This window comes from Polyodon spathula, chromosome 1, assembly GCF_017654505.1.
Source record: "Polyodon spathula isolate WHYD16114869_AA chromosome 1, ASM1765450v1, whole genome shotgun sequence".
Lineage (NCBI taxonomy): Eukaryota > Metazoa > Chordata > Actinopteri > Acipenseriformes > Polyodontidae > Polyodon > Polyodon spathula.
In genome coordinates this window covers 84,495,583-84,521,510 of record NC_054534.1, presented here as the reverse complement: position 1 = coordinate 84,521,510, position 25,928 = coordinate 84,495,583, and the positions used below count along the sequence as shown (strand labels likewise).

Sequence of the window (25,928 nt, the reverse complement as noted above, 5' to 3'; positions counted from 1 at the left end):
ACCTGGAGGATTTTAATTAACAAAAGCATATACAACTCCCCTTGAAACAGACATTTAACAGACTGCGTCTGTGATGCCAACCTTAGAGGTGTACAGCACCAGGGTTAATTTCTTACAGACTACCTCAACAATTCAATATTTGTAATTCTGAAAGTATTTTAGCCTTTTCTATACATGTGGTTATGAGGAGATTTATTCACTTATTTTAAACATGTGTAACCTTACGTAATGTTTTTTATATCTCTAAAATGATATACCGTTATTTGCACCCAGTGTAATGTTACTACCAAGAAATGATTACTGCAACTGTAGCCTATTTGAATTCTGCATACATACATTATATGACAGCTGACATCTACTGTAGATTTTATTTGAATTATACAACTGAAATCTTGGTATAGAAAACGGCATATTAGATATTACAATAAAGCTTCCTTAGGTGATTGCAGATTTGCAATGTGTCCTTGGCTTTTAACACTGTCTTATCCACACAATATGAAGACCAAGCCTCATGGACACACAGCGATGCACTAGGAATGTGATCGAGATCACTGACATGACAAACAAAGCGACTGGATACACTTGCAACGAAAACAGAGTTAGCTTCCTAGGATTGTAATGTTATTATTCCTGAAAGAAATCTACTCGACATGGGTTTACAACAAACTTCGAAGTACCATGCCAATGGACGTCATTTATGGTAATAAAGGAGGGACAATGCCAAAATGTTGTGTGTCAATCATAAAAAGAAGTGTTCTACATTAAACATGCCTTGTATTTAAAAAGGTGTTTACAGCAACTTTGTAAGATGTTAGAATGGTATAACAGAAACCCAATCATAGCCATCTGGGTTATTAAGAGGTGTAACTGGATTGTTCTACTTGTCTCCGAGGGTGATTAAATGTAATTATTTATTAAATATTTCCACTATTAATAATTGCATTGATTTTTTTTTTTTTAACTATGAACTATTAATTTGAAAAAAGATCCTACAAATCTGGGTGCCAAAAGTCACTGTAAACATAGCCATTGTCAGTTATACTCCTAACGAACCTGGATTGCTATTTGTATTGTCTTTGTTATATAGATAACTTTAGCTACTGGTACTTCATAGATTTATCTGACCAAAAACATTTTATACGTAAAATCATATATATATATATATATATATATATATATATATATATATATATATATATATATATACACACACACACACACACACACACACACACACACAGTACCAGTCAAAAGTTTGAGTACAACTGCTTGAAACAATTATCTATGCTTTTAACTGTATAAACTTGTCTATAAACACTTAATATTTCATTCTATGATACGTGTACTTATATAAGCTGATAATGATTATAAGTCAATTGCATTCAACAATTTTATTTTTAATTGAAAATGTAAATCTTGTCAAATTTCAATGAAATCATCACCCAAAGCAAGGGGATTTCAGTCTGAAGCCCAAGTCAGTTAAAAGTCTGAAATGTGTATAACACGGTGTTAAAACACTGGCCTAAGTATAAAAGTGTCTTTATTAGATGTTCTCTGAGTTAACTAGCATGTTACCTAATTGACCTTTTGTCACCAATTATTGTTAACAGGTGAGGGTCCATGACTACTGTAAAATATAGGTAACATAGGCACAAGTTTGTCATTCCTGAATGTAAGGGAGCAGAAAATGGCAAAATACAGTCAGTTAAGCAAAGAAAAAAGACCGTCTGTAATTACTTTAAGAAATGAAGGTCAATCTTTAAGACAAATTGCAAGAACTTTGCAAGCATCTGTAACTGCTGTGGCCAAGACCATCAAACGATTTGAAGAAACTGGCACTCATAAGGACCGAACAAGGTCAGGCAGGCCAAGGGTGACTTCAGAATCAGAGAGCAAGTTCATTCGAGTCACAAGTCTGCGAAACCGGCGATTAACTGCCCCTGAAATACAAGCTCAGCTAAATGCTACTAGAAGTACAGATGTTTCAACATCAACTGTTCAGAGAAGATTGCGTGAAGCTGGCCTAACTGGAAGTGTTGCTGCAAACAATCCATTGTTAAGAGTGCAGAATACGAGGAAGAGACTTGCCTGGGCCAAAAAACACAGAAACTGGGTGAGGAAGTGGAAGTCAGTCTTATGGACTGATGAGTCAAAATTTGAAATATTTGGGTCCAATCGCCGAGTATTTGTAAGACGCAGAGAGAATGAGCGCATGAGTTCTGTATGTGTGGTTCCCACTGTCAAGCATGGAGGAGGCAGTGTCATGGTCTGGGCTTGCTTTGCTGGTGACAGAGTTGGCGATCTTTACCAAGTACATGGCAAGCTCTATCACAGCATACTTCAGAAGCATGCCAGTCCATCGGGATTATGGCTAGTTGGACAGTCCCTTATTCTTCAGCAAGATAATGACCCGAAACACACCTCAAAGTTGTGCAAGAACTATCTGGCGAAGAAGAAAGGGAAGGACAACTCAATCTAATGACCTGGCCTGCCCAGTCTCCAGACCTCAATCCCTTAGAACTTGTATGGGATGAACCGGACAAAAGAGTCAAAGCAAAGCTGCCCACAAGAGCTGGGAAGACATGTCGGGTGATTTCCTGCTGAAACCGAATGTCTCGTGTTTGTGAGGCTGTTATTAAGGCAAAGGGTGGCTATTTTGAGGAATCCAAGATTTAGAGACAATTTTCAATTTTCTTGAACATTGCTTTGATACTCCTTATGTTTTGTTTTGTATATTGCTATATGCGTTTTCATTTTCAAGTATTTACAGAAATGTATATGACGTAAAACATTGTCAGTTATGAAAAAAACCTAGTTTCCAGCAAGTGTTCTGTGTACTGCAACTTTTGACTGGTACTGTGTGTGTGTGTGTGTGTGTGTGTGTGTGTGTGTGTGTGTGTGTGTATATATATATATATATAAAAGGCATCTATTTTTTTAATTATGAATTCTTTAACCAAGACCAAACATATTGTTAGATTTTTGTTGCATTATACAATGTTATTTGTCTGTGTATTTTCTTTAACTTAAGGTGGTATTAGGACAGGGTTAAAACAACTTTCTATGACCTTCCACAAGTCTGAAAAGTTACTGAGGGGATAGACCATGGTACGTGAAGGCTGTTTAGATTTTTGTAGCAGTGTTAGTTAGCAGCTGCAGACACAGAAATGTGTAACCATTGACAAATAACCTTGTGTAAGAGTTAAACTCACATAACCATTCTGTATTTTTAATTAACAGATATATTATGAACTGAACAACAAATAAGAGGTATGCTTTCCCAAGAGAAGACATTTAAAATAAATTAAATGCTGAACTCCTTAAACTAGAGCATTGCTTATTCAATTTCCCACAGGTACACAGGCTAAATCAGTTAGCATATCTGAAGTATAAATAAATGTGCAATATATTGATTAACCAATACTGAAACCTACTACATATACCTGGATATATGTAGTAAAACAGTTTACAGCATGTTTATATTATACAGTCATGTTTGCTTTTTCAAATGAGATTTTTGATAATGACTGTGTGGGGATCAGCTGAAAGAAAACAGCAGGAATGCTGACTAATGTTAGTTTCCTAGTGGTGTTTGCACACAATCCACCATTAAATGGAAACAAGATGGACTGAAATAAATACAAAAGTGCACACATTAAATATCACTGCGTGCTATTTTAAAACACAACATTTGAGGCCATAATACAAAAAGCATCTCCCAGACTGCTGATCTTTTTGACATGTGACAATACAGTAATAAATATAGATTATGGACTTTAGATGTAATATACTGCATATATTTGGACTCCAGGATAAACCATCCATCAACACATGAAGACTAACAACCTGTTAGTAACATCCAGCACCACAGTAAATATGAACTATCAGAATTATGAAAAGGATCACTGTGATATACGTCCACTGTACATACATGTAAACAAGTGCAACATACGGATGGTCTGCAATGGTGCTCAGGAACCTTGACTTTACATCCCCAAGCAGGGATAATACACATCCTTAAATCATGGTAAGTTTTACATTCAAATGTAATAATGTGTTATCTGCTTACCACATTCTTAATAGCTTAACATTCTGTGCAGTTTTCTTCAAAATAAATCAGCTTTGTGATCCCTGTTCAATCAGTTTCAACTTTTTACCCAGTGTAGAAGACGTGTTGGTGAAGCATTGGAAAAAAAATCTGGCTCTTATCATAACTATAGAATATAAACAAATGAAAAGCGTTTATTGTTTTTTTTATGTATTTTTTCTGGATATCTCCTTCCAGTGTGGTACTGAGTAAGACTTTTGGATCAAATCTGAGTTTTGATGCACAAGGGGTTACCTTGAATTCAAGCCCTGAACCATGCCTGTGCTGTCTGTACTTCGGAAGATAATGTGATTTATTTAAGGCCACAGCCCCCCAGGTGGAAATTGCCTGTGGGGGGCTGGGGGTTTAACAGGTTAAAGAGGTCTTTAAATTCAGGTGCTAAGATAGGGCAATCATTTATTTATTTATTTTAAGAGGAAAAAAAAAGTAAAACTTACCGATTTGTTTCAGAGTTCAGGTAACAAACTAGGTGGCTAGCCCAAAGCAGAGGGCCTGCATAAGTACTAAAGGCTGTGAGAAAAATTGCTGGAATTTCAACATAGTTCTCCAGGCCCACGAATCCTGCTGAAATATCCACTGTGGCAATATTATTAGAATTCCCCTAAAAAAAAAAAAAAAAAAAAATCATTAAAAAAAACACAAAAAAATCCATTCATTTAAAAATTAAATCATTGTTATTTTACTGTGTAATTACAAACAATATATGTATCATTATGAAATTGGTAGGTTAGCAAACAATGCACACAAAAATAAAGTATTCTATTTAGAACTATGAACTACAGATAGACCCCATAAGTTTAAGAACAATTACATTCTGATTTACAAATTTCTAAAACTTCCATAAAAACTAACCAAAAAAAAAAAAAAAGGCTGCAGAATAACAAAACTATAATTCCATCTCAGGTTCTCTTGTGGCTTGCGACGTTACACAATTCTTCCATTCTTGTAATGTACTGCAGCCTGTCTCATCTTTAAAAAAATCTCATGTTTGAGCCCTACGTGTGTTGACTAGTTATGGGTATTGACCAAACTAGCAAACCACAAAAGTGTAACAATGACACAGAACACCCTTCAAAAGGGTCATAAATCAACCAGGCAATACACTTCTCAACATTTACTCAGGAGAAACAAAAATGTCTAAGGATTGCAGTGTATCCAGGCTACCCTTCCCACTGCAACAATACTTTAAAAAAAAAAAAAAAAAAAAAAAAAAAAAAAAAAAAAAAAAACTACGATAGGAGCTAGAATACAACCTAGGTAAAGTTTTTCTTGTAAACACTGCAGTGCAGATGGTTCTGTAACACTTTAAAAATGACATTTGTCCAGTAGTAGTCCAGTTTTCACGTATACTTTTCACCTTCCTAATCCAACTGACCATATGGAATAGACTAAAAAAATAAGTCTTACTTTCTGGCACAGCTACTGTAATTATGCAGATATGCTTAATTATTAGGAATTGTTATACTGTATTTGAAAAGAATGCATTATCATAATACAATTATCTCATCTAAAAATAAATCCATTCATAAAACATTCATAGTGATGGTGTTACTTGTTAAATAGTAAACTATTTTTTAAAAACCTGTGATGTTACAGGTCATGTCTCAATATGTATTAATTCAGGAGAATACAACGACCCCAAACCTTTAATAGCTTTAAATGTTGAATACAAACTATGGGTGTGTTTAATGGCTAAACACTAATTACACAGTACCTGAAAGTAAAAGAAGGCTTGACCGAACCAGTAATGCATGATAGTAGTTTGTGCTGCATCATACTGTAATCCCTTCCAGATAAACCGAGTCATTATAGTCTGAATCAGGAGACAGAAGACCAGTACTGGCAGGTTGTGAGGTCTAAAAAGCAGAGCAGCCAGCAGAACCATACCACTGTAGACTTCCCATAATCCTGTGCTCTTTGTCTTGGTGTCTGAAGTGATGACTTGTGACTTTAGTAAATCCTTGGCACCCGTAAAGAGGATGCCAAGAACAAAAATGTAGACAAAGCGGGCTTCAACGGTTCCCCTGGAAGCAAAACAGAACATAAAAAATGTGTTATTTGGAAAAATGCAGCACCAACCACTTAAGGCTCAATTGATTACAGATGTCTTGAAGTTTCTTCAGGTACAGAAAATCACATTTACAGTTGGTAAGTTCTAGTCAGCACTTCCTATTTATTTTGATCCCTTTATCCTGCTATTTCTATACATTTAATTTTTTTGTGTGCAACTCTACTCTTTCTCTCATGGTTTCATTGTTTCCTTCCTTGTTTGCTTCTGTCTTTCTGCTTTTTTGTTCACTGTCTGGATGGACAAGGTCAATGCAGCCACTGCTTTGAGTGACAAGGAGTTTGCATGGGCACCTGCTATGGTGAAGCACTTCTGCTTTCCCCATTATTGTTGCTGAATATTTGCGTACAGCTCTACACATAGGTCTAGTGGGTCACATAACTGGTACATCACACAGATTGCAGTCTAGAGGATTTCCTAATTGGTACCATTGTACCCCGGGGGACCTCATAAAAACAAACGACGGACACTTGTTATCTGCCATAACATCTTTTCTTTTTTTTTTTTTTGAAAGACAGACTTGATCAAAAGTTATTTCTAACTGTATTCAATAAATACAAAAAAGTTTACAAATAAACAAAAAAAAAAAAGCTGTAGTTTTTTATAGCCAATGATTTGATATATAACATAATATTTAAAAAATAGGTTATCAAATAGGTTATTATTTCTAACTGTGTTGTTCAATGGAATAGCTTTGTTTTAAATTCTAGCATCCTGTTTTATCACATTTAGAAAAAAAAGCTGCATTAAACAACTATCTATCTATCTATCTATTATATATATATATCTATATCTATATCTATCTATCTATCTATCTATCTATCTATCTATATATATATATAGATATATAGATAGATCTATATATATATATAGATAGATAGATATCATATATATGTGCATTGTATAGTAGTTATCCAATATAATATATCTGTCACACAATCACAAATATGTACATTAGAGGATTATGATTGTGCAGAAAGATGACACACATCATCATACACTTTGATTAGGCTACAAGAAAAGCTTTGGTCTGTGCTATTTTTAACTCTAGGATTCCATGGGCTTTGGAGACTTGATTTGTTTTGAACCCCTGCTTTAAGTTTACACCAAAAGAAACCTAAATGCAGTTGTCATGTCATTCTTTTTCAATGAAAAGAGAAACATAACATAATTCAATGAGCAATTTAAAGTAAAACTACTACTGTGTGTACTTTCTATTTACATTTTTGTAGCTGTGTGGAGGCTTGGTAAGGGCCAGGGAAATCTATTAGAAGTTTGTTTTGCTGATAGTATATGATTTGGTACAGGTCTGAATTGAGAGGGAGAACTTGAGCATTTTGCAATTATTTCTGTATTCCTTGCTAAGTAAAATGATTGAGCTGAGCAAGCCTTCACTGCCTGTGGTTAAATACTGATTTAAAACTGTGTTGGAAAACATGTGTAGACAGTGTGGATACCACTAAAACAATTAAAGACATAAAAATGAAAGCAATAATGAAGAAAAATGGCAGACTTTTATGGTATACCCGTGTACCACTTACTGTATTATGTTACCAACATTCTCAATTTTTTTAGGGTGACCTGTTATTTACTGGGTGCTGCCCCAACTCAAAATTAAGTTTGAAATTTAATTTTTTTTTTATTTTTGTATTTTTACATAAGGATTTTTCCTAATCATATGTGCTATTGACAAGTTGGGATGCAAAAAGCACCTGCTCTGAGAAAACCATATGCCAAACAGGCAATCTGAATACCAAAAAAAAAACAAAAAAAAAAACAACATTATTAAGAGCATGCTGTCTAGAGCAAGTATTTTTACTCATATTTTAACTGTAAAACAGTTTTTTAAAGGAAGGCAGAACATGAATACATGTAAAGATAGCACTTTACAGAAGCTTTAACAGGACCATTCAGTAATGCATATGTAACTGATGTTAAAACATTTCTGTGACATCACCTGCAGATCTTTTGATTAATTCTACGAATTAACACTTAGAAAAGGGCTTGCAATTTCAGTTTACCATTTCACATTTCATACAGCTTTTGCATTTCTTTCATTTAATCATTGTTCAAATAAGCACTCAGACTGATAGCTGGCAATGATATTTATTTATTTATTTTTAATTGCAGAACACATAGGATAACAAACACCCACTCCACAGGGAACCTTGTTACAGAATTTTGAATATCATTGAAAGGTTATGTAAGCAGGACAATTATAAAAAGTAAAAAAAAAAAAAAAATGAAAGTGGTAATAAAAAGATATAAGTAAACAAATGTGTAAATAATTGGAAAAAACAGACCATGTGCTCTTTATACAGTATATCTATGCCGACATACCCCAATATACATATACATACACAAGTACCTGCTATCTGAGGAGTGTAATACAAGTGTATATCAGCATTTAGTATAAAATAAGCAAATATCTATACATATAATATACAGCTGAGTAGATGGGTATATTGGTTTATCCCTCCTGGTCTATGTAAGAGAGAAAATGGTACCATAGTCAATTAAATTCACTGTGTTTATTCTGTATCCTTGCTGTGAGTCTCTCCATAGATGCATGATTAGACATTATATTTAAACACTGAGAGACTGATATGATATGTCAAGTTCACTTTTAAAGAAATTCTCCATACAGCAATATGAGGTAGATTACTAATACACTGAACAAAAATATAAATGCAACATGCAACAATTTCAAAGATTTTACTGAGTTACAGTTCATATAAGGAAATCAGTCAATTGAAATAAATTCATTAGGACCTAATCTATGGATTTCACGACTGGGAATACAGATATGCATCTGTTGGTCACAGATACCTTAAAAACAAAAAAAAAAGGTAGGGGTGTGGATCAGAAAACCAGTCAGTATCTGGTGTGACCATTTGCCTCATGCAGTGCGACACATCTTTTTCGCATAGAGTTGATTGTGTCAGGCTGTTGATTGTGGCCTGTGGACTGTTGTCCCACTCCTCTTCAGTTGCTGGATATTGGCGGATGACTGGCATGACAATGGGCTTCAGGATCTCGTCACAGTATCTCTGTGCATTCAAATTGCCATCGATAAAATGCAATTGTGTTTGTTTTCTGTAGCTTATGCCTGCCCATACCATAACCCCACCGCCACCATGGGACACTCAGCAAACCGCTTGCAAACCGCTCGCCCACACGATGCCATACACGCTGTCTGCCATCTTCCCTGAGACAGTCTGTGCAAAAATTCTTCGGTTGTGCAAACCCACAGTTTCATCAGCTGTCCAATTGGCTGGTCTCAGACGATCCCACAGGTGATGAAGCCGGATGTGGAGGTCCTGGGCTGGCGTGGTTACACGTGGTCTGCGGTTGTGAGGTCGGTTGGACGTACTGCCAAATTCTCTAAAAAGACGTTGGAGGTGGCTTATAGTAGAGAAATGAACATTCAATTCTCTGGCAACAGCTCTGGTGGACATTCCTGCAGTCAGCATGCCAATTGCATGCTCCCTCAAAACTTGAGACATCTGTGCATTGTGTTATGTGACAAAACTGCACATTTTAGAGTGGCCTTTTATTATCCCCAGCACACGGTGCACCTGTGTATTGATTATGCTGTTTAATTAGCTTCTTGATATGCTACACCTGTCAGGTAGATGGATTATCTTGGCAAAGGAGAAATGCTCATTAGCACGGATGTAAGCAAATGTATGCACAAAATTTGAGAGAAATAAGCTTTTTGTGCATATGGAAAATTTCTGGGATCTTTTATTTCAGCTCATGAAACATGGGACCAACACTTTACATGTTGCGCTTATATTTTTGTCCAGTATAGTTACTTCATCAAGTTTTACTAAAGGTTATTTCACATGCAAAGGGTGCAAACTAAATAATTAACAGTTCAATTCTATGTGAATGTGTTGCAATTAATTAATTTAATTCCATGAAAGGAAAATGCAGCTGGAATTATACTCAACAGTTCCTTACAGCTTAGACTTTTGGTCCGCTGGTTTGGAAACTCAATCTTTTGAAGTGTACAGTACAAAAGGCTTTCCTCTGCAACAAAGTCTTGAATACCACGTTGGATCAAACTCTGCAACAAAGCTTTCAATTTTTTATATAATCAACAAGCAGCTGCAACAAAGTCTTCAGTCCTCGGTATAGGATCCACAACAGTGCCCGTCCTCTCTGTCCGTTTTGCTGAATCTTCTAGCTATGCAGGTAGCAGGGCAGTTTCTTTTGGATACTGTGGTTTTACATGTACAATAGACCTAGACTGGTTTGTCTGATAAAAGTCTCTAAGTTTTACGGCAGTACTCCAACCGGGCCTATGTCTTGTGGCTTGTGGTTGTTGACTCGCTTGCAGCTTGCTTCCTCATCTTGGGTCCGTTTTTAGGCACAGTCCCGGAGTTGCAGCTTTGCTTAGCAGAGTGACAGTTTAACATTCGCTGTGGAGTGCAAAATGTTTACTTTTGCTTGGATATTGATAGTCTTTTTACTCTGCTGAGTAGCCACTTTCAGGAGATCATTTGTGTATCCTGCCTTTTAACTCATAAACCTTTGAGATTTGTCCTTTGTCTGCTTCCTTTCGTCCAGCTGCTTGTTGTTGCAGTTGGGACTTGTTGACATCTATATTTCATGTCTTCCTTGCACCAAACCGCTTGCTCTTTTTCCTAAGATACAGCAGTTTGCTTTTTATCCCTAAGACACAGATGTTTCATTAATTAGTACAGTTATATCACTAATACACATTAATGTATTATTATCATATTCAGGGAATATGTCCTACAGGGTAATTAAGAGTCCCATTAAAAACAGCCTTCTATTGGAAAGATATGCTCTGTGAAGAATTTTATATTGAATGAGGTTGATTTTTGCACTCTTATAAACTGAGGATAGTATTACATATTTTTACCCAAAATACATTTGGCAGATTAAGATCCCTGACCCATTTATCAATTGAGGCAACACTCTCCTCTTCATTGGATATCAGGAAATGGTATGTATTAGAGGCAAGTCGATTCACCCCTCTATGTTTTAGGAGATATTGGGCTGGGCCAGAGGGGGCAAGAGTTTTAGTTCAGAGGACAATTTAATTTTTAGGGAATGTCGTAAAGATACTGAAAATAGGAGTTTTTATGGAGGTTATAGTTTCACTCAATCTCTCAAATGAGAGGAACTTCCCATCTTCAAAGAGGTGGTTAAATGGGTGATATCCTTTTGACGCCAAGAGATAAACTCAAATGGTTTCCCTGCTATGAGGAAGTCAGGATTGTGCCAAATGGGAGAAAATTGAGATAGATGCAGATTGGTCCCAGTGAGTTTGTGAGCTCTTAACCAGGCTTTAACTGTAACAGAGATACATGGATCACTGAGGCAGGAGTGTTTCCAAATCTCTACAAATGGAAGGTCCTTAATATGTAATGATCCTAAATCTGAATCCTCCAGGTCTATCCAGGCTAGGGAGGTTGCATCTTGAGGGCCTAGCCATTTTGCTAAATATTTAAGTTGGAAAGCAAGAAAATATTAACTGCTAAGCCACCTTTGGATTTGCAACTTTGAAGTGTAGCTAGTTTAATCCGTGGTTTCTTATGTTTCCCATAAAACTTAGTAATAGCCTGGTTAAGAGTGTTAAACCACTGGGTTTTAGGGTAGGTAGGAACCATGGAGAATACGTAATTAAGTCTGGACAATATATTAATCTGAACTGCAGCTACCCACCCTATTAGTGGGAGAGGAAGGGAATTCCATCTTTCAAGATCTTCTAGGTTAACTTTAAGAAAGGGAACATATTTCTGTTCAAAAAGTTCATCAACTGTATGAGAGATTTGAATCCCAAGGTACTTAATACCATTTGGTGACCATCTGAAGGGCAGATCTAGAGCTAAAGCATCCCGCCTAAACAGACTTAAAAGGCAGCACTTCAGATTTACCTTAGTTGATTTTATATCCCGAGATCAACCCGTAATTATTAATAAGTTCTAGTAGAGGTGGTAGAGATGTATCAGCGTTCCAGATGAACAGAAAAACATTGTCAGCATACAGACTTATCTTAGGTTCGAACCGAGCAGGTTCGGAAGCATTTAAACTAGAAAGGAAGGGGGGAGAAATCAACAAAAAAACAGAAGGGAGACCACATCAAAACAAGAACAACAACTCAGGTAAGACAACCATTAAATGTATTTATCTAAATGCTAGAAGTATCAGAAACAAAATTCTAGAACTTGAAGCTACTGCACTAACAGGTAACTATGATGTGATAGGTGTTACAGAAACGTGGTTGTCTGAGAGTGATGGGGACGAATTTAATATTTGTGGGTATACACTGTATAGGAAAGACAGGCAGGACAGAAGAGGAGGAGGGGTAGCGCTATACATAAGAAACAGTCTTGAAGCCCAGGTGTTAAACCTGGACAAAGAAAATAAAACCGAATCAATATGGGTCAGAATAACGGACAAAAATTCAAAAGGCATAATAATAGGAGCATGCTATAGACCGCCAGATTCAGACGGTGAGCACAATAATCTGTTATACAATGACATTAGAAATGTGTGTAGCAAAGGAGAAAGAAGTACGCAGAAAGAGTACGCAGAAAGAGTACACAGAACTGCAAACGCAAGTCAAAAAGGAAGTTAGAAAGGCCAAGAGAGAAATAGAAATAAACATTGCTAAGGGAGCTAAAACCAATTCCAAAATGTTTTTCCAATATTACAACAGCAAGAGAACATTCAAAGAGGAGATTAAATGTTTAAGAGATACAAATGGCAAAATCGTAGATGAAGAAAAAAAAATAGCAAATATGTTAAATGATTACTTTTCACAAGTTTTTACAAAGGAAGATACTGATAACATGCCCCACATGTCATCCAGTTCCTGTCCAGTTTTAAATAACTTTAGCATAACTGAGGCAGAAGTGTTAAAGGGACTAGGAGCTCTTAAAATAAACAAATCCCCTGGGCCGGATGAGATCCTCCCAGTAGTACTCAAAGAAATGAAAGAAGTAATTTCCAAACCGCTAACCAAGATCATGCAGCAGTCTCTTGACACAGGGGTGGTACCGACAGACTGGAAAATTGCAAACGTAATACCGATCCACAAAAAGGGAAACAAAACTGAACCAGGTAACTACAGACCAGTAAGCCTGACTTCTATTATATGCAAACTTATGGAAACTATAATAAGATCCAAAATGGAAAATTACCTATATGGTAACAGGGTACTGGGAGACAGTCAGCATGGTTTTAGGAAAGGGAGATCGTGCCTAACTAACTTGCTTGATTTTTTTGAGGATGCAACATCCATAATGGATAATTGCAAAGCATATGACATGGTTTATTTAGATTTCCAGAAAGCTTTTGACAAAGTCCCGCACAAAAGATTAATTCTCAAACTGAACGCAGTTGGGATTCAAGGAAACACATGTACATGGATTAGGGAGTGGTTAACATGTAGAAAACAGAAAGTACTGATTAGAGGAAAAACCTCAGAATGGAGTGTGGTAACCAGTGGTGTACCACAGGGATCAGTATTAGGTCCTCTGCTATTCCTAATCTACATTAATGATTTAGATTCTGGTATAGTAAGCAAACTTGTTAAATTTGCAGACGACACAAAAGTAGGAGGAGTGGCAAACACTGTTGCAGCAGCAAAGGTCATTCAAAATGATCTAGACAAGATTCAGAACTGGGCAGACACATGGCAAATGACATTTAATAGAGAAAAGTGTAAGGTACTGCACGCAGGAAATAAAAATGTACATTATAAATATCATATGGGAGATATTGAAATTGGAGAAGGAATCTATGAAAAAGACCTAGGAGTTTTTGTTGACTCAGAAATGTCTTCATCTAGGCAATGTGGGGAAGCTATAAAAAAGGCTAACAAGATGCTCGGATACATTGTGAAAAGTGTTGAATTTAAATCAAGGGAAGTAATGTTAAAACTGTACAATGCACTTGTAAGACCTCATCTTGAATATTGTGTGCAGTTCTGGTCACCTCGCTATAAAAAAGATATTGATGCTCTAGAAAGAGTGCAAAGAAGAGCGACCAGAATTATTCCAGGCTTAAAAGGCATGTCATATGCAGACAGGCTAAAAGAATTGAATCTGTTCAGTCTTGAACAAAGAAGACTACGTGGCGACCTAATTCAAGCTTTCAAAATTCTAAAAGGTATTGACAGTGTCGACCCAAGGGACTTTTTCAGCCTGAAAAAAGAAACAAGGACCAGGGGTCACAAATGGAGTTTAGAAAAAGGGGCATTCAGAACAGAAAATAGGAGACACTTTTTTACACAGAGAATTGTGAGGGTCTGGAATCAACTCCCCAGTAATGTTGTTGAAGCTGACACCCTGGGATCCTTCAAGAAGCTGCTTGATGAGATTTTGGGATCAATAAGCTACTAACAACCAAACGAGCAAGATGGGCCGAATGGCCTCCTCTCGTTTGTAAACTTTCTTATGTTCTTATGTTCTTATGATTTATATTTCGAGAGGATACTCCTGAAATTAGGGTATTTTGACGTACAGAAATAGAGAGGGGTTCGACGAAAATGGCAAATAACAGGAGAGAAAGTGGACAGCCCTGTTTAGTACCTCTAAATAGAGTCAGCCCTCTTTATACCGCCAGGTAAGTGCCATGGGCATAAACGGGCAATAAACAACGGTGGCGTTATAGTAAGGGACAAAATAAATAAATAAATAAATAAAAAAAATACGCGCACACACACAACCTTCTATGTTTGCAATACATTCAAACGTTTTATTTTTTTAGTTATACAATTACAGTTATTTTGGAGGAACAGTTTATTGTTAAAATAAATAAATAAATAAAAAATAAACACTCATTTAGTGTATAACAATTCCATAAAAACAAAAAAGCATACATAAAAACAAAAATGCGTATTTTTTTTTTTTTTTTTTTTTTTTTTTTTTTTTACTGTACTGGTCATTTGAACTTTACTGTTTGTGGCATGACAGACTGCTGAATACTATCCCCCATTGAACGGTGCAATCTATTTATTTAAGCTCAACAACATTCCTTTTTAAGCTTAAAAAAAACCCCAAAAAATGTTGAATATGTACATACAAACACTTTTTTTAAATGAAAAGTAAACAAAAAAAAACTATTCGCTGTTTACAAAACTGATGCTTTAGTTTAAGTCAGCCTTGGTTGTAAACAAACAAACCTCTTACCAGCTGGCAGTATGCAAGAGTGGTGTTATAACGTGGGACAACTGTACTTTAAAAGGTTGTGAAATTATTCCACTTGTAATAACTGAGGCATGGGGTGAGCTGTATAGAACCTAGTCAAGTCAAGAAATATATTTTCCAAAACTTTTTCTAAAACAGTAAATAAATAATCCTGTCAAAAGCCTTATCTGCATCCAGGGAGACTACCACAGTAGGATTGTTACTTTTTGTAGCCAAGTGTATGATGTTAAAAAGACCCCTGACATTATGTGAGGAGTGTCTGTTTTTTATAAAACTGTTTGGTCTGAATGAATCAGATCTGGAAGAACACTTTTTAATCTCAATGCAATGGATTTACTAATTATTTTTTTGGGTGTTTATTAATGATACTGGACAACAATTAGCACAGAGTGCCGGAACTTTATCCTTTTTTTAACAAGAGAGAAATTAGTGGTGTATTCATAGGCTGTCACAGTGAAATTAGAACTATGTAATTGATTAACCATTAAAAAAAAAAAAAAAAGAAGAGAGGAGAATGCTTAGAAATTCAACTGGGTGTCCATCTTGGCCAGTAGATTTTCCACAGGGCATCAAAGCATTGCTTTTTGCAGCTCGTCACTAGTCAGTAGGTTATCTAATTTTTTAGAATCAAGAGCTAATATTGCAGGCATTTTTAATTTTTCAAGAAATTTATTTATTTGAGATCTCTCTGGTTTGGATTCAGGTTTATATAGTTTGGAATAAAAGGATTTGAATGTCTCATTAATTTTTTGCTGATCTGTTATAATGTGTATCTTTAATATTTGAGATTGAGGATCAAAGCCAAATGCATGTATTTTTCCCCCAATCTCCCATAGCAAAGAAGGTGCGCAATCAGGGGTATCATTGAATTGCAAGAATTCAGACCATTCCTTTGAGAAGTAAGCATTGAATTCAGGGTCAGATAGTAGAGAGGTACTGAATCTCCGTCTCATAGACCTAGGTTGATATGAATTCAGGGATAGGATAAAACTAACCGGAGCACGATCAGACATGTTAATAGGACGTATTATAGGGTTTGAAATGTTAGATATCAAAGTTAGATAAGCTAGAAAATATTCAATGCGAGAGTATGATTTATGGTATGGGGAAAAGTAAGAATAATCCCGTTCATCCTGGTAGTATAAATCGCCAGATATCTCTGCTTTAACCTCTTTAATCCCTCTAATGATCAGGTTATCTCGCATACTACAACCCTGTACGTAGAGTAGTGTATTTTTCAGCATTTTATTCTTTGGCTATAATATCGTCTTTAGTTTGCAAAAGATTTACAGTTCCTTGCATTTCCTTATTTTTGCTTTTCAGTTCTTCGATCATCCGGTGGCTGTACTTCATGTCCAGTATATCTCTCTGCAATGCTTCCAGGATGTCCAGTTTGCAGAGTTTTCCGTCGATTGATGCCAGTATATTAAAATCTATATCAATAGTTGCTGTATCAATATACAATTGCCTTTGTTTCTTTTCAGGAAGCCTTTTTGTACTATCTCCCTGACCGACTACCATGGCGATATCCCAGGCTGCTTCGAGGTAGGGATCAATTAAAGATTCAAGCTCCTCAATACTGGAGGAGACAAGATTGTTTGCTTCCAGCACGACTCATGGTTTTCACACCGCTGGAGAAGATGGAATCCGTGCTTTACCAAAAATATTATTCTTATTAACTGCTAAGTTGTTGCCGTCTTGGTGGAGTTAAATTGGGATCTTGAAAACTTCTCAGCTTCTTAGTGCTGCCACACCCTGTCCACTCAGAGTCGACTCAGCGCACCCATTGCATCCGGAGCAAGTAATCTCAGGGATATTCAGGTCTTCATCAGTAACTTTACTATCTGTTCCTGGTTCACATTCCTTTGTACAGTAATCCGTTGCGTATCCACCCATCACATATCCACCATGATCAGGTTCTTCAGCAACGTTAGTTTATTATTGAACAGAGAAGATTAGTTAGAGATTGTAGATCCTACCAAAGTTTTCGTACACTGTATTGTACGTGCTCCGTTTGCTACCATTGCTGGTAGTCACGTGAGCTACTCAGTGTGTTGATATGTAAATAAATCCTGTTTGCCTGCGGGGCGCATCAACTTCAACCTATGTCTCGATCTACTGCCTGTCACTCGGCAGAGCATGCATGCACCCACACGGCAAATGGCTACTCTGTCACAAGCATTAACACCCTGTATCTTTCTAAACAAGGGATTTAGGGGAGCTACCTAATAAAAGCTGAATCTCAAAACAATAATTGTGTGAATACAGTAACTGCTACAGCTGTGTATAATGGTATTTTAAACAGCATTCATTCATCCGCCTTTTTATGTATCTGCCCTTACTCTGGTCCCACTGCAGTCGGATAAGCCACGAATTACTGTATTTTGCATTTTTATTTTTCTAATGCTACTTTCATGTTCTACATCTAAAACATATTCTTCGCTACTATCTTCACTTACAACGGACACTTTTGTCTGTGCAAGTGGGATTTCAAACTCAAAGGAACTCATGACAACATTCCCAAATCGCAGTCAACAAAAACATTTAATTTATTTTAAAGTCTTCTTTTCAATGATAAGAAATACCTTCATTAACATGGCAACAAAAACTAATTTTCAATTTTGTTTAGAGATTTTCTACCACAATTAGGACCACTCAAATATAAGAAAACACCCACTCGTGGCAAAACAATCCATGACTATTGAAAAACGGGTGTACACAAATGTGAAACTGTAAGAATGTAATTGAGCAACAGTATACTGATTCCAGCAGGATTTACTTTTTGTATTAATCTCATGGGCTTTCTCTATTCCACTTTCATCGACCCAAAGAACTTTAGTCAAGCGCAATGCAAAGGTATTCAATTTGTCAGGCAGCACAGTAAAGGAAGTGATTTGTATCAAAAGGCAAAGGAACTAACTAGAGGGACAATACAAACCATACAAATAAAATCCACTACTTCAGCACAGCCACTAGATTCTGATGAGGACACAAAATCAATCAACCTCTATGGGTGATTTTAAAACCTGCAACCTAGACTTTGAAAATAACAAACGTGTAGAGAATAAAGCAAATGTCATCTAAGCTCCTCTTTCTGCAATTAGAAAAATGGTTGACATCCACAAGGGGAAAAACATACAGAAATGTTACCATGGCTTAAATGGAGCACAGAGTGAATCTACAGAAACATTTCTCTCTTTAAAAAAAAATGCTACCGACAAAAATGTTTTTACGTGAATGAAGTAGTCATCTGTTAGTGATACGGAAATAAGTCTTACAGTAGAATAATAATAGGGACAGATTTATTTAGCAATAAATAATTAGGAAATGTACATGACCAACAGCCTTAACCTTATTTGAAAATGGAAATCTTGAATGCGATTTTAAAAGAATTTTCACAATTGGCTTGTATTGAATGTGAACCTTTACACTGGTCAGAGAGAAGAGAAAAGGTAATACCAGAAATGACACATTTTCCATCTTTGCTTACTTTTGGACACAGTAGTGTACAGCAAGGGATGGAACGCATTGTTGTTGTTATGTAGGAAGTTCCTATTATGAAATACACAGCAGTCTGAAGTGAAACTGCATTCATGGAGAGTTAAAAAAGTCAGACTAACACTGTGGCAACTACGTGTTGTGTGTGAACACAAAACAATATACAGCAGAATCAGTGAAGGTAGTAGATTATTCCATTAGTCTACTGTATACTGCATCATGTGCCATGCATACAAAAAAAAAAAAAAAAAAAAATGCTGCATTTATAAAATTAATGTTTCCAAGAAATTTTGTTTTACTTTGTTTGGCATACTTAAATGACTCAATGATATGCTATAAGTGCAATTTTAGAAGTGATGGACTGTTGGTTGTTGAGGAAACTGGTTTCCCTGCCCAAAATATGATGACATTTGTACAATAAATACTTATTTCACTGCTGGTAGTGTAACAATGAATACTTAATGATCCAATATGCACTGTAAAAACGTCCTTCTGTAGAATATTTATATTACTAAGTTTGCACAAAGTTTTTAATAGCAGAATTTAATAGTAAAAAAATCCCCAAAACAACATGAATAGGTACACCTGAGAACTGCTAAGATATAGTACAAAAGGAATGGCTGATCAAAGTACACGCTTTCCTGCTGCAGACAGAATTATCATGAATAAATAAGTATAAAGTATGAATAGAATACAAGTAAGTACATGGAATATGAAATCTTGAAGAGGAACTTGGTATGGGAGTAAAATACTACACTTATTACAGGTAACTAATATACACTTCTTGTTTAGAATCACTTCGGATTTTATGTTTTAGTCATCCGATCCTGGTGCAACAAAAGTAAGTGATTGTAATTAACAAAAACATCCCATAAATATTACTTGTTTTGTATTTCAGTCTTTACATCACTCTCGGGTAATCAGTTTTGAAAGAAACACATCAAAATGATATGGTACTACACTTGGTTAAAGAAATATAATATTGGCAAGTTTTCAGTTAGTGTTGTACTTGCTTGGTCATTTCACCTGGAGGGTGAAATTGTGCCCTACCCCTTAAAAGCTTTTTCCCTGTTAAACAAATAACTGATTCCCCTATTCACCAACGTGATTTTAACCAGTAACATGCTTTGACCCAGAAGACTACTGAGGTGAAATGACCCAGGAAGTGCATTTCCTGGGGGGAAAAAAAAAGCATATAAACAAGAACTCTTTTAACCAAGTGTAGTACCAGATTCACATATAAATAAGAACTCTTAACGGTTATCTGGATAAGGGCTACCTCACGTAAGTTAGAACTTGTTTTTATCACTGTGTGTCCCTGGGAATAGGATTGTAATCCATTGCACAGTTATTTCTACTGCTAGCAAGGCTTTAAAAGTTGCATATCCCACAACCACTGCCGTTACCGGTATGTGCGTGCAACGACGTGGGCTTTTTTTTTTAGTACTCATGGTTTGCAAGACAGCTGGCATTAAGAACCAATATAATATTATATCAAACCAAAAAAAGTCAAAATGCAGTGGTGTCTTTTCAGTTTCTTACCCCATATCCAGTCAGGATCGACAAGCTTTTATTTTATGTAAGGTATGGAAGATGTAAACATCAAGATTCCGAGGACATATAAAATATGACATTCAAAATACTACATTAGTTCATTATCTCACGATGCTATAACTTAAAACACCATAGTAACCACGACCCTATCTGCACACTGTAAAAAGGTATAAGCTAATTTTACATTTAACCTTAAGGACAGGTGTGGCAAAGTGCCCACCCCATTCTGTGTAAATGTGCGTGCACTGATTATTATTATTGTTACCGTGCATGTGTATTATGATTTACTGTAGTATTATTATTTGTGGTGTGGACGAAAGGCGGTGCCATTATTTGTTATTGTTTTATTTGTGGTTTAGAAAACACTTATGAGGATGTGTGATCAGCTACTGAATATTTAATTAGCTGACAGTCACGCATCATTATGAAACTCGTGCAGACTCTGGCCGAGGGGTAATAAGATAATTACTAGCAGGTTAACCCCTCGGCCAGAATATAAAAGACCTGCAGATTAGCTGCACGGAGAAGTGTACAGAGTGGAGAACGGTAGTGGAGTCAAATGACTAAAATTACTAAAAACAATTGCTACATCGTGTTGGAGCACCAGCACAGTACTTGTTTGTTTTTCGTCCACTGTTTTGTTTGTCTATTTTTCCGGAACCGGATTTCACGGCACACGACAAAAACATATTTAGAAAATAATAAATTTGAGTTAGTTTTGTAACTCGCGTCGGTGACGCAGAGTCAAGTTTGTTGGGTCATGACGGACAGACACACAAAGAAGGCCCATACACTGTAGTAGGTGGTCGGTAGAACGGTGTATACCACAGTCTTGGCCCTATTGTCGTGGAGGTTCACTGTCTGGTCCCTATGACGTCCCTAGGAGGTGCGGTGGCGGGCCCCTTCGGACAAGTGGTACATATATATATATATATATATATATATATATATATATATAGGGCTGCTCTGACTAAGATTTATGACTGCAGATTAATTTTTTTTACAACTTTTTTTACAAATTTATTTTGGCTGGGCATTTTCAACTCCATTTCCCAACATCCCCTCCTGAGAAAGAATGTGTGTAAGAAGGCTTCCTGCATCAGTTCGGATCTGGTTTGTTGTTAACACACACCTCTGGACATTGTAGAAAATGTAAGAACAATCCTCAATGTCTGCTGCCAGCTTGGAAAAATATGTCTGCATTTACTACAATCAAAACAGACTTTATTCATTTTAAAACTGTGTTGGTGAAAAGGAGTTTTTATGTTTAAGTTGGATGTACAAAGTTCATTTCAACTGAGTTGACTGTGCAGTGCAGCATTTATTTTTCAGGATTCCTTCATTTGGCCTGACATGGTTCAAGGTGAGGAAATGTTATATACGGTATGTTTGCATCAACGTTTTTTGTTTTTTTTTTGCATCAAAAAAAACAAAACAAAAAAAAAAACCCTCAGTTCTCGTGCATTATATGTTGCTATTAAACTGTTTCATGGATTGACGTTAAGATCGTTACCTTTATAAAAAATGTGCAGCTATGAATCTACCTATTAATCAACTAATGCTTGTCAGTTTGGCTTTTTTTTCAGTGCTGTTAAAAATGTTATATTTTGGAATATAGGTTAAATATTGAGATTTAGACATTTTCACGTACATTACGATGTGCGTGTGTGTGTGTGTGTATATATATATATATTTGTTTCATTTTTTTCCTTTGAAAAGTTGAGGAGGCTCTGCCTCCCTTGCCTCCTCCTCTAAGGCGCCTCCACTGCATTAAAGGTTAATTTCTGCCTCTGCTTTCCTTCCTGCAATATTTCCCTGGCTTTATCATTTATGAAGAGACTTAAATGTGAATGACTGCCCTGGGAATAATGAACAGCAAAAAATAACAGTATAAAAAACATCACCCAAACCCATAAAAATGTATCTTGCAACATTTTGTAATTCGTCCTCAAAATGCATTTTCAAATTCAGATCACACAAGATTCTTTAGTCTTGCATTCAACCTACGAGGATATGTCTTATCTGTCTCCAGTCATAAGAGCCAACTAATTTAGTGTAATAGGTTAGCATTTAACTAAATATACAAGAGTTCCAGGAGTGACAACCTGCTGCAATCTGGCTCATGGTGCGTCTCAAGCAACAAAAATATGGCTAAACAGAATAAACAAAAACGTTCCTTGCGGAAGTGAAATCTTCACACAGGCATTGCTGTTTGTTATTTCATCCACCGTCATGCATTTTGTCTCACTTAACCCGGCTGTTTACTGGCAGGAGGAAGACTCAGAGCTCAGAGACAGACCGCTGTATTAAAAGAGCAGAGGGGCTCATTTATTTAAAAATACAAATGCACACAGGAAGAATAAACAAGGTAAAAAGACCAAAATCAAACGACACCCAAGCAATGCTATCATGATGTAGTACTTATCTTTGTTTAGGCTGGGCAATAGCCTTCACTGAACTCTCCTTCCCTTTTATACCATGTGGCTAGGACTTGAGTGATGATCAATTATTCACTCAAGAACCAGCCCCAGCAACCATGCAGCGAAGTCTGAGCCACCAGGGGGAGCGGAGCAAGAGACCAACCTGGGAGCCATGCCCAGTGAACAGGGGGCCCCACCAGAAGATCAGATGTCTGGGTGACCAGGCCGCGGAAACCGACCCACAGGTGGCAGAGTGCTGCACAGGGTGTAGTTCGGGTTGTGGTGGAGGTGGTCTCCTCATTTCCTCCTCCTCCCCTGGTTCTGGGTCTTCTATCAGGGATGCCTGTTTAACCCCTTTTAGACCACTGGGATTATCTTTGTTCAGGCGATGAATTAGCCTTCACTGATCTCTCCTTACTAAATGTCCTCACTCCAAACAAAGGATTTAGTTCCTCTTTTATATCATGTGGCTGGGACTTGATTAATGATCAATTATTCAATCAAGACCCTGCCACATTCCACAAATGGATTTGGCAGGGGTGGAATTAACCCCATCCCTGCAAAACTTAAATATAAACTAATATATCTTTACATGAAGGGTTTTCGTCCTGCCACAGTGCAGTTTTAAAAGAAATGCATGCTATAGCACACCAGTGGTTATATATACAAACTACATTAGTTGCAGCATTTCAAACCCCTGAAATTGTTTTAATGCAGTGCTCCCTTCGAAATCCCCAACTAAGACCGGCGACTTCACACAGAACCTGTGCTCCCCTTGCTGTACGACTCACCCTGCACATCACACGGCTGTGCTTTTATCAGGTGAGCCACTCGGGGACTAATGCAGAAATCACATGCATATTTAACAAGTGCTATGTAAACTGAAAACCAAATCATATTTCTATAAAATGCATTACTGAAACAAGCATTCAGCGAAAACACTGCCTGTTTTTGGAATTCTTATGTCACTGCTTATACAAAATTCAGCTAATACAAACACACTGGAAGCAAAAGTGTTAAAGCAAAGAAGAAAAAAAAGATGGATACATCTGTTGATGAACTTACTTGGAAATGGCTCTACCTTCTTGTTGCCATGGAAACAGCACATTTCCAACTGCTGCACGGTAACTGTAGACTCCCAGCAGCCCCAATCCAAGAGCTATTTTTGAGACCACGGAACACCTCCTCTGCACAAGAAAAAATATCAGGACCAGGGATGTGGCAGCCAGAAGCGAGAGCTCGGTGTTGTGTTCAGAACTGCAGATACAATGAAATAATTAACACCTTCACATTTGCCATATGCCAACAAGCTAAATATACACATCACAATGGTGACAGTGCGGGATTAAAAACTGCTGCAGAAATGTTCCAGAAGCTTATTCAAATTATTTTCTTATCATGTTTTGATTATTTGACTGTTCTGACAATGCACATCCTCAAAAAAGTGAATTGTTCTTTTATTTTTATTTTTTTAAATGATGTGTACCAGGAGTTAAACGTATAATAACAAATGTATGCAGTTGTGTACACACATTTTTTTCTAACAAGGCATTCTAACAGACCACAAAATCTGTGGGCTCTACCTGATGTCATTAAGACTTAACCCTAAAATATTTTCATAGTTTTAATGACCTGAATGCCAATGTTGTTAGGACACATCAAGGATAACGCTGCCTTTCTCATGCCACATTAATGTTTCTATTGATCTAAATTCCGACAATGTTGTCACTTCATCTGATTGATGTTATTAACACCTCTACAAGGACAGAAATGTGTAAATTACATGACTTTCATAACAGATTTTTTAAACAATATTGTATTTGTTTTGTTGTTATATCCACTTAACAGAAATTAAATATTGGTACATATAGTATTGTGCAAAAGTTTTAGGCAGTTCTGAAAAAATTCTGTAAAATAAGAATGCTTTCAAAAATAGACATGTTAATAGATTATATTAATTAATTAACTAAATGCAAAGTGAGTGAATAGAAGAAAAATCTACATCAAATCAATATTTGGTGTGACCACCCTTTGCCTTCAAAACAGCATCAATTCTTCTAGGTACACTTGCACAAAGTCAGGGATTTTGTAGGCATATAGTCAAGTGTATGATTAAACAATTATACCAAACAGGTGCTAATGATCATCAATTCAACGTGCAGGTCGAAACACAATCATTAACTGAAACAGAAAGAGCTGTGTAGGAGGAATAAAACTGGGTGAGGAACAGTCAAACTCAGCTAACAAGGTGAGGTTGCTGAAGACAGTATTACTGTCAAAAGTCATACATCATGGCAAGACTGAGCACAGCAACAAGACACAAGGTAGTTATACTGCATCAGCAAGGTCTCTCTCAGGCAGAAATTTCAAGGCAGACAGGGGTTTCCAGATATGCTGTCCAAGCTCTTTTGAAGAAGCACAAAGAAATGGGCATGTTGAGGACCGTAGATGCAGTGGTCAGCCGAGGAAACTTACTGCAGCAGATGAAAGACACAATTGGAAGATGTCCAGCAGTGCCATCAGCTCAGAATTGGCAGAAAACAGTGGGATCCTGGTACACCCATCTATTGTCCGGAGAAGTCTGGTCAGAACTGCCTTCATGGAAGACTTGAGGCCAAAAAGCCATACCTCTGACGTGGAAACAAGGCCAAGCGACTCAACTATGCACGAAAACACAGGAACTGGGGTGGAGAAAAATGGCAGCAGGTGCTCTGGACTGAGTCAAAATTTGAAATATTTGGCTGTAGCAGAAGGCAGTTTGTTCGCCGAACAGCTGGAGAACAGTACACGAATGAGTGTCTGCAGGCAACAGAGAAGCATGGTGGAGGTTCCTTGCAAGTTTGGGGCTGCATTTCTGCAAATGGAGTTGGGGATTTGGTCAGAATTAATGGTCTCCTCAATGCTGAGAAGTACAGGCAGATACTTATTCATCATGCAATACCACCAGGGAGGCATCTGATTGGCCCCAAATTTATTCTGCAGCATGACAACAACCCCAAACATACAGCGAAAGTCATTAAGAACTATCTTCAGCGTAAAGAAGAACAAGGAGTCCTCGAAGTGAAGGTATGGCCCCCACAGAGCCCTGA

The 25,928-nt window shown here is 36.8% G+C and overlaps 1 protein-coding gene across 6 annotated transcripts in view; it reads right to left on the bottom strand.

The window, feature by feature from the left end:
• pigg (phosphatidylinositol glycan anchor biosynthesis class G) overlaps nt 1-25,928 on the bottom strand; it is a 119,840-nt gene that overhangs the window by 9,163 nt on the left and 84,749 nt on the right. For 4 of the 6 annotated variants that reach the window (XM_041264575.1, XM_041264545.1, XM_041264549.1 and 1 more), the window contains exons 10-12: nt 23,905-24,096; nt 5,823-6,132; nt 4,546-4,709 (exon numbers count right to left, since the gene is read on the bottom strand). In XM_041264575.1, the coding sequence (XP_041120509.1) occupies nt 4,546-4,709; nt 5,823-6,132; nt 23,905-24,096 (666 nt within the window). The remainder of the gene's footprint in view (nt 1-4,545; nt 4,710-5,822; nt 6,133-23,904; nt 24,097-25,928) is intronic. The other 2 variants (XM_041264559.1, XM_041264566.1) reach the window with 1 other exon arrangement.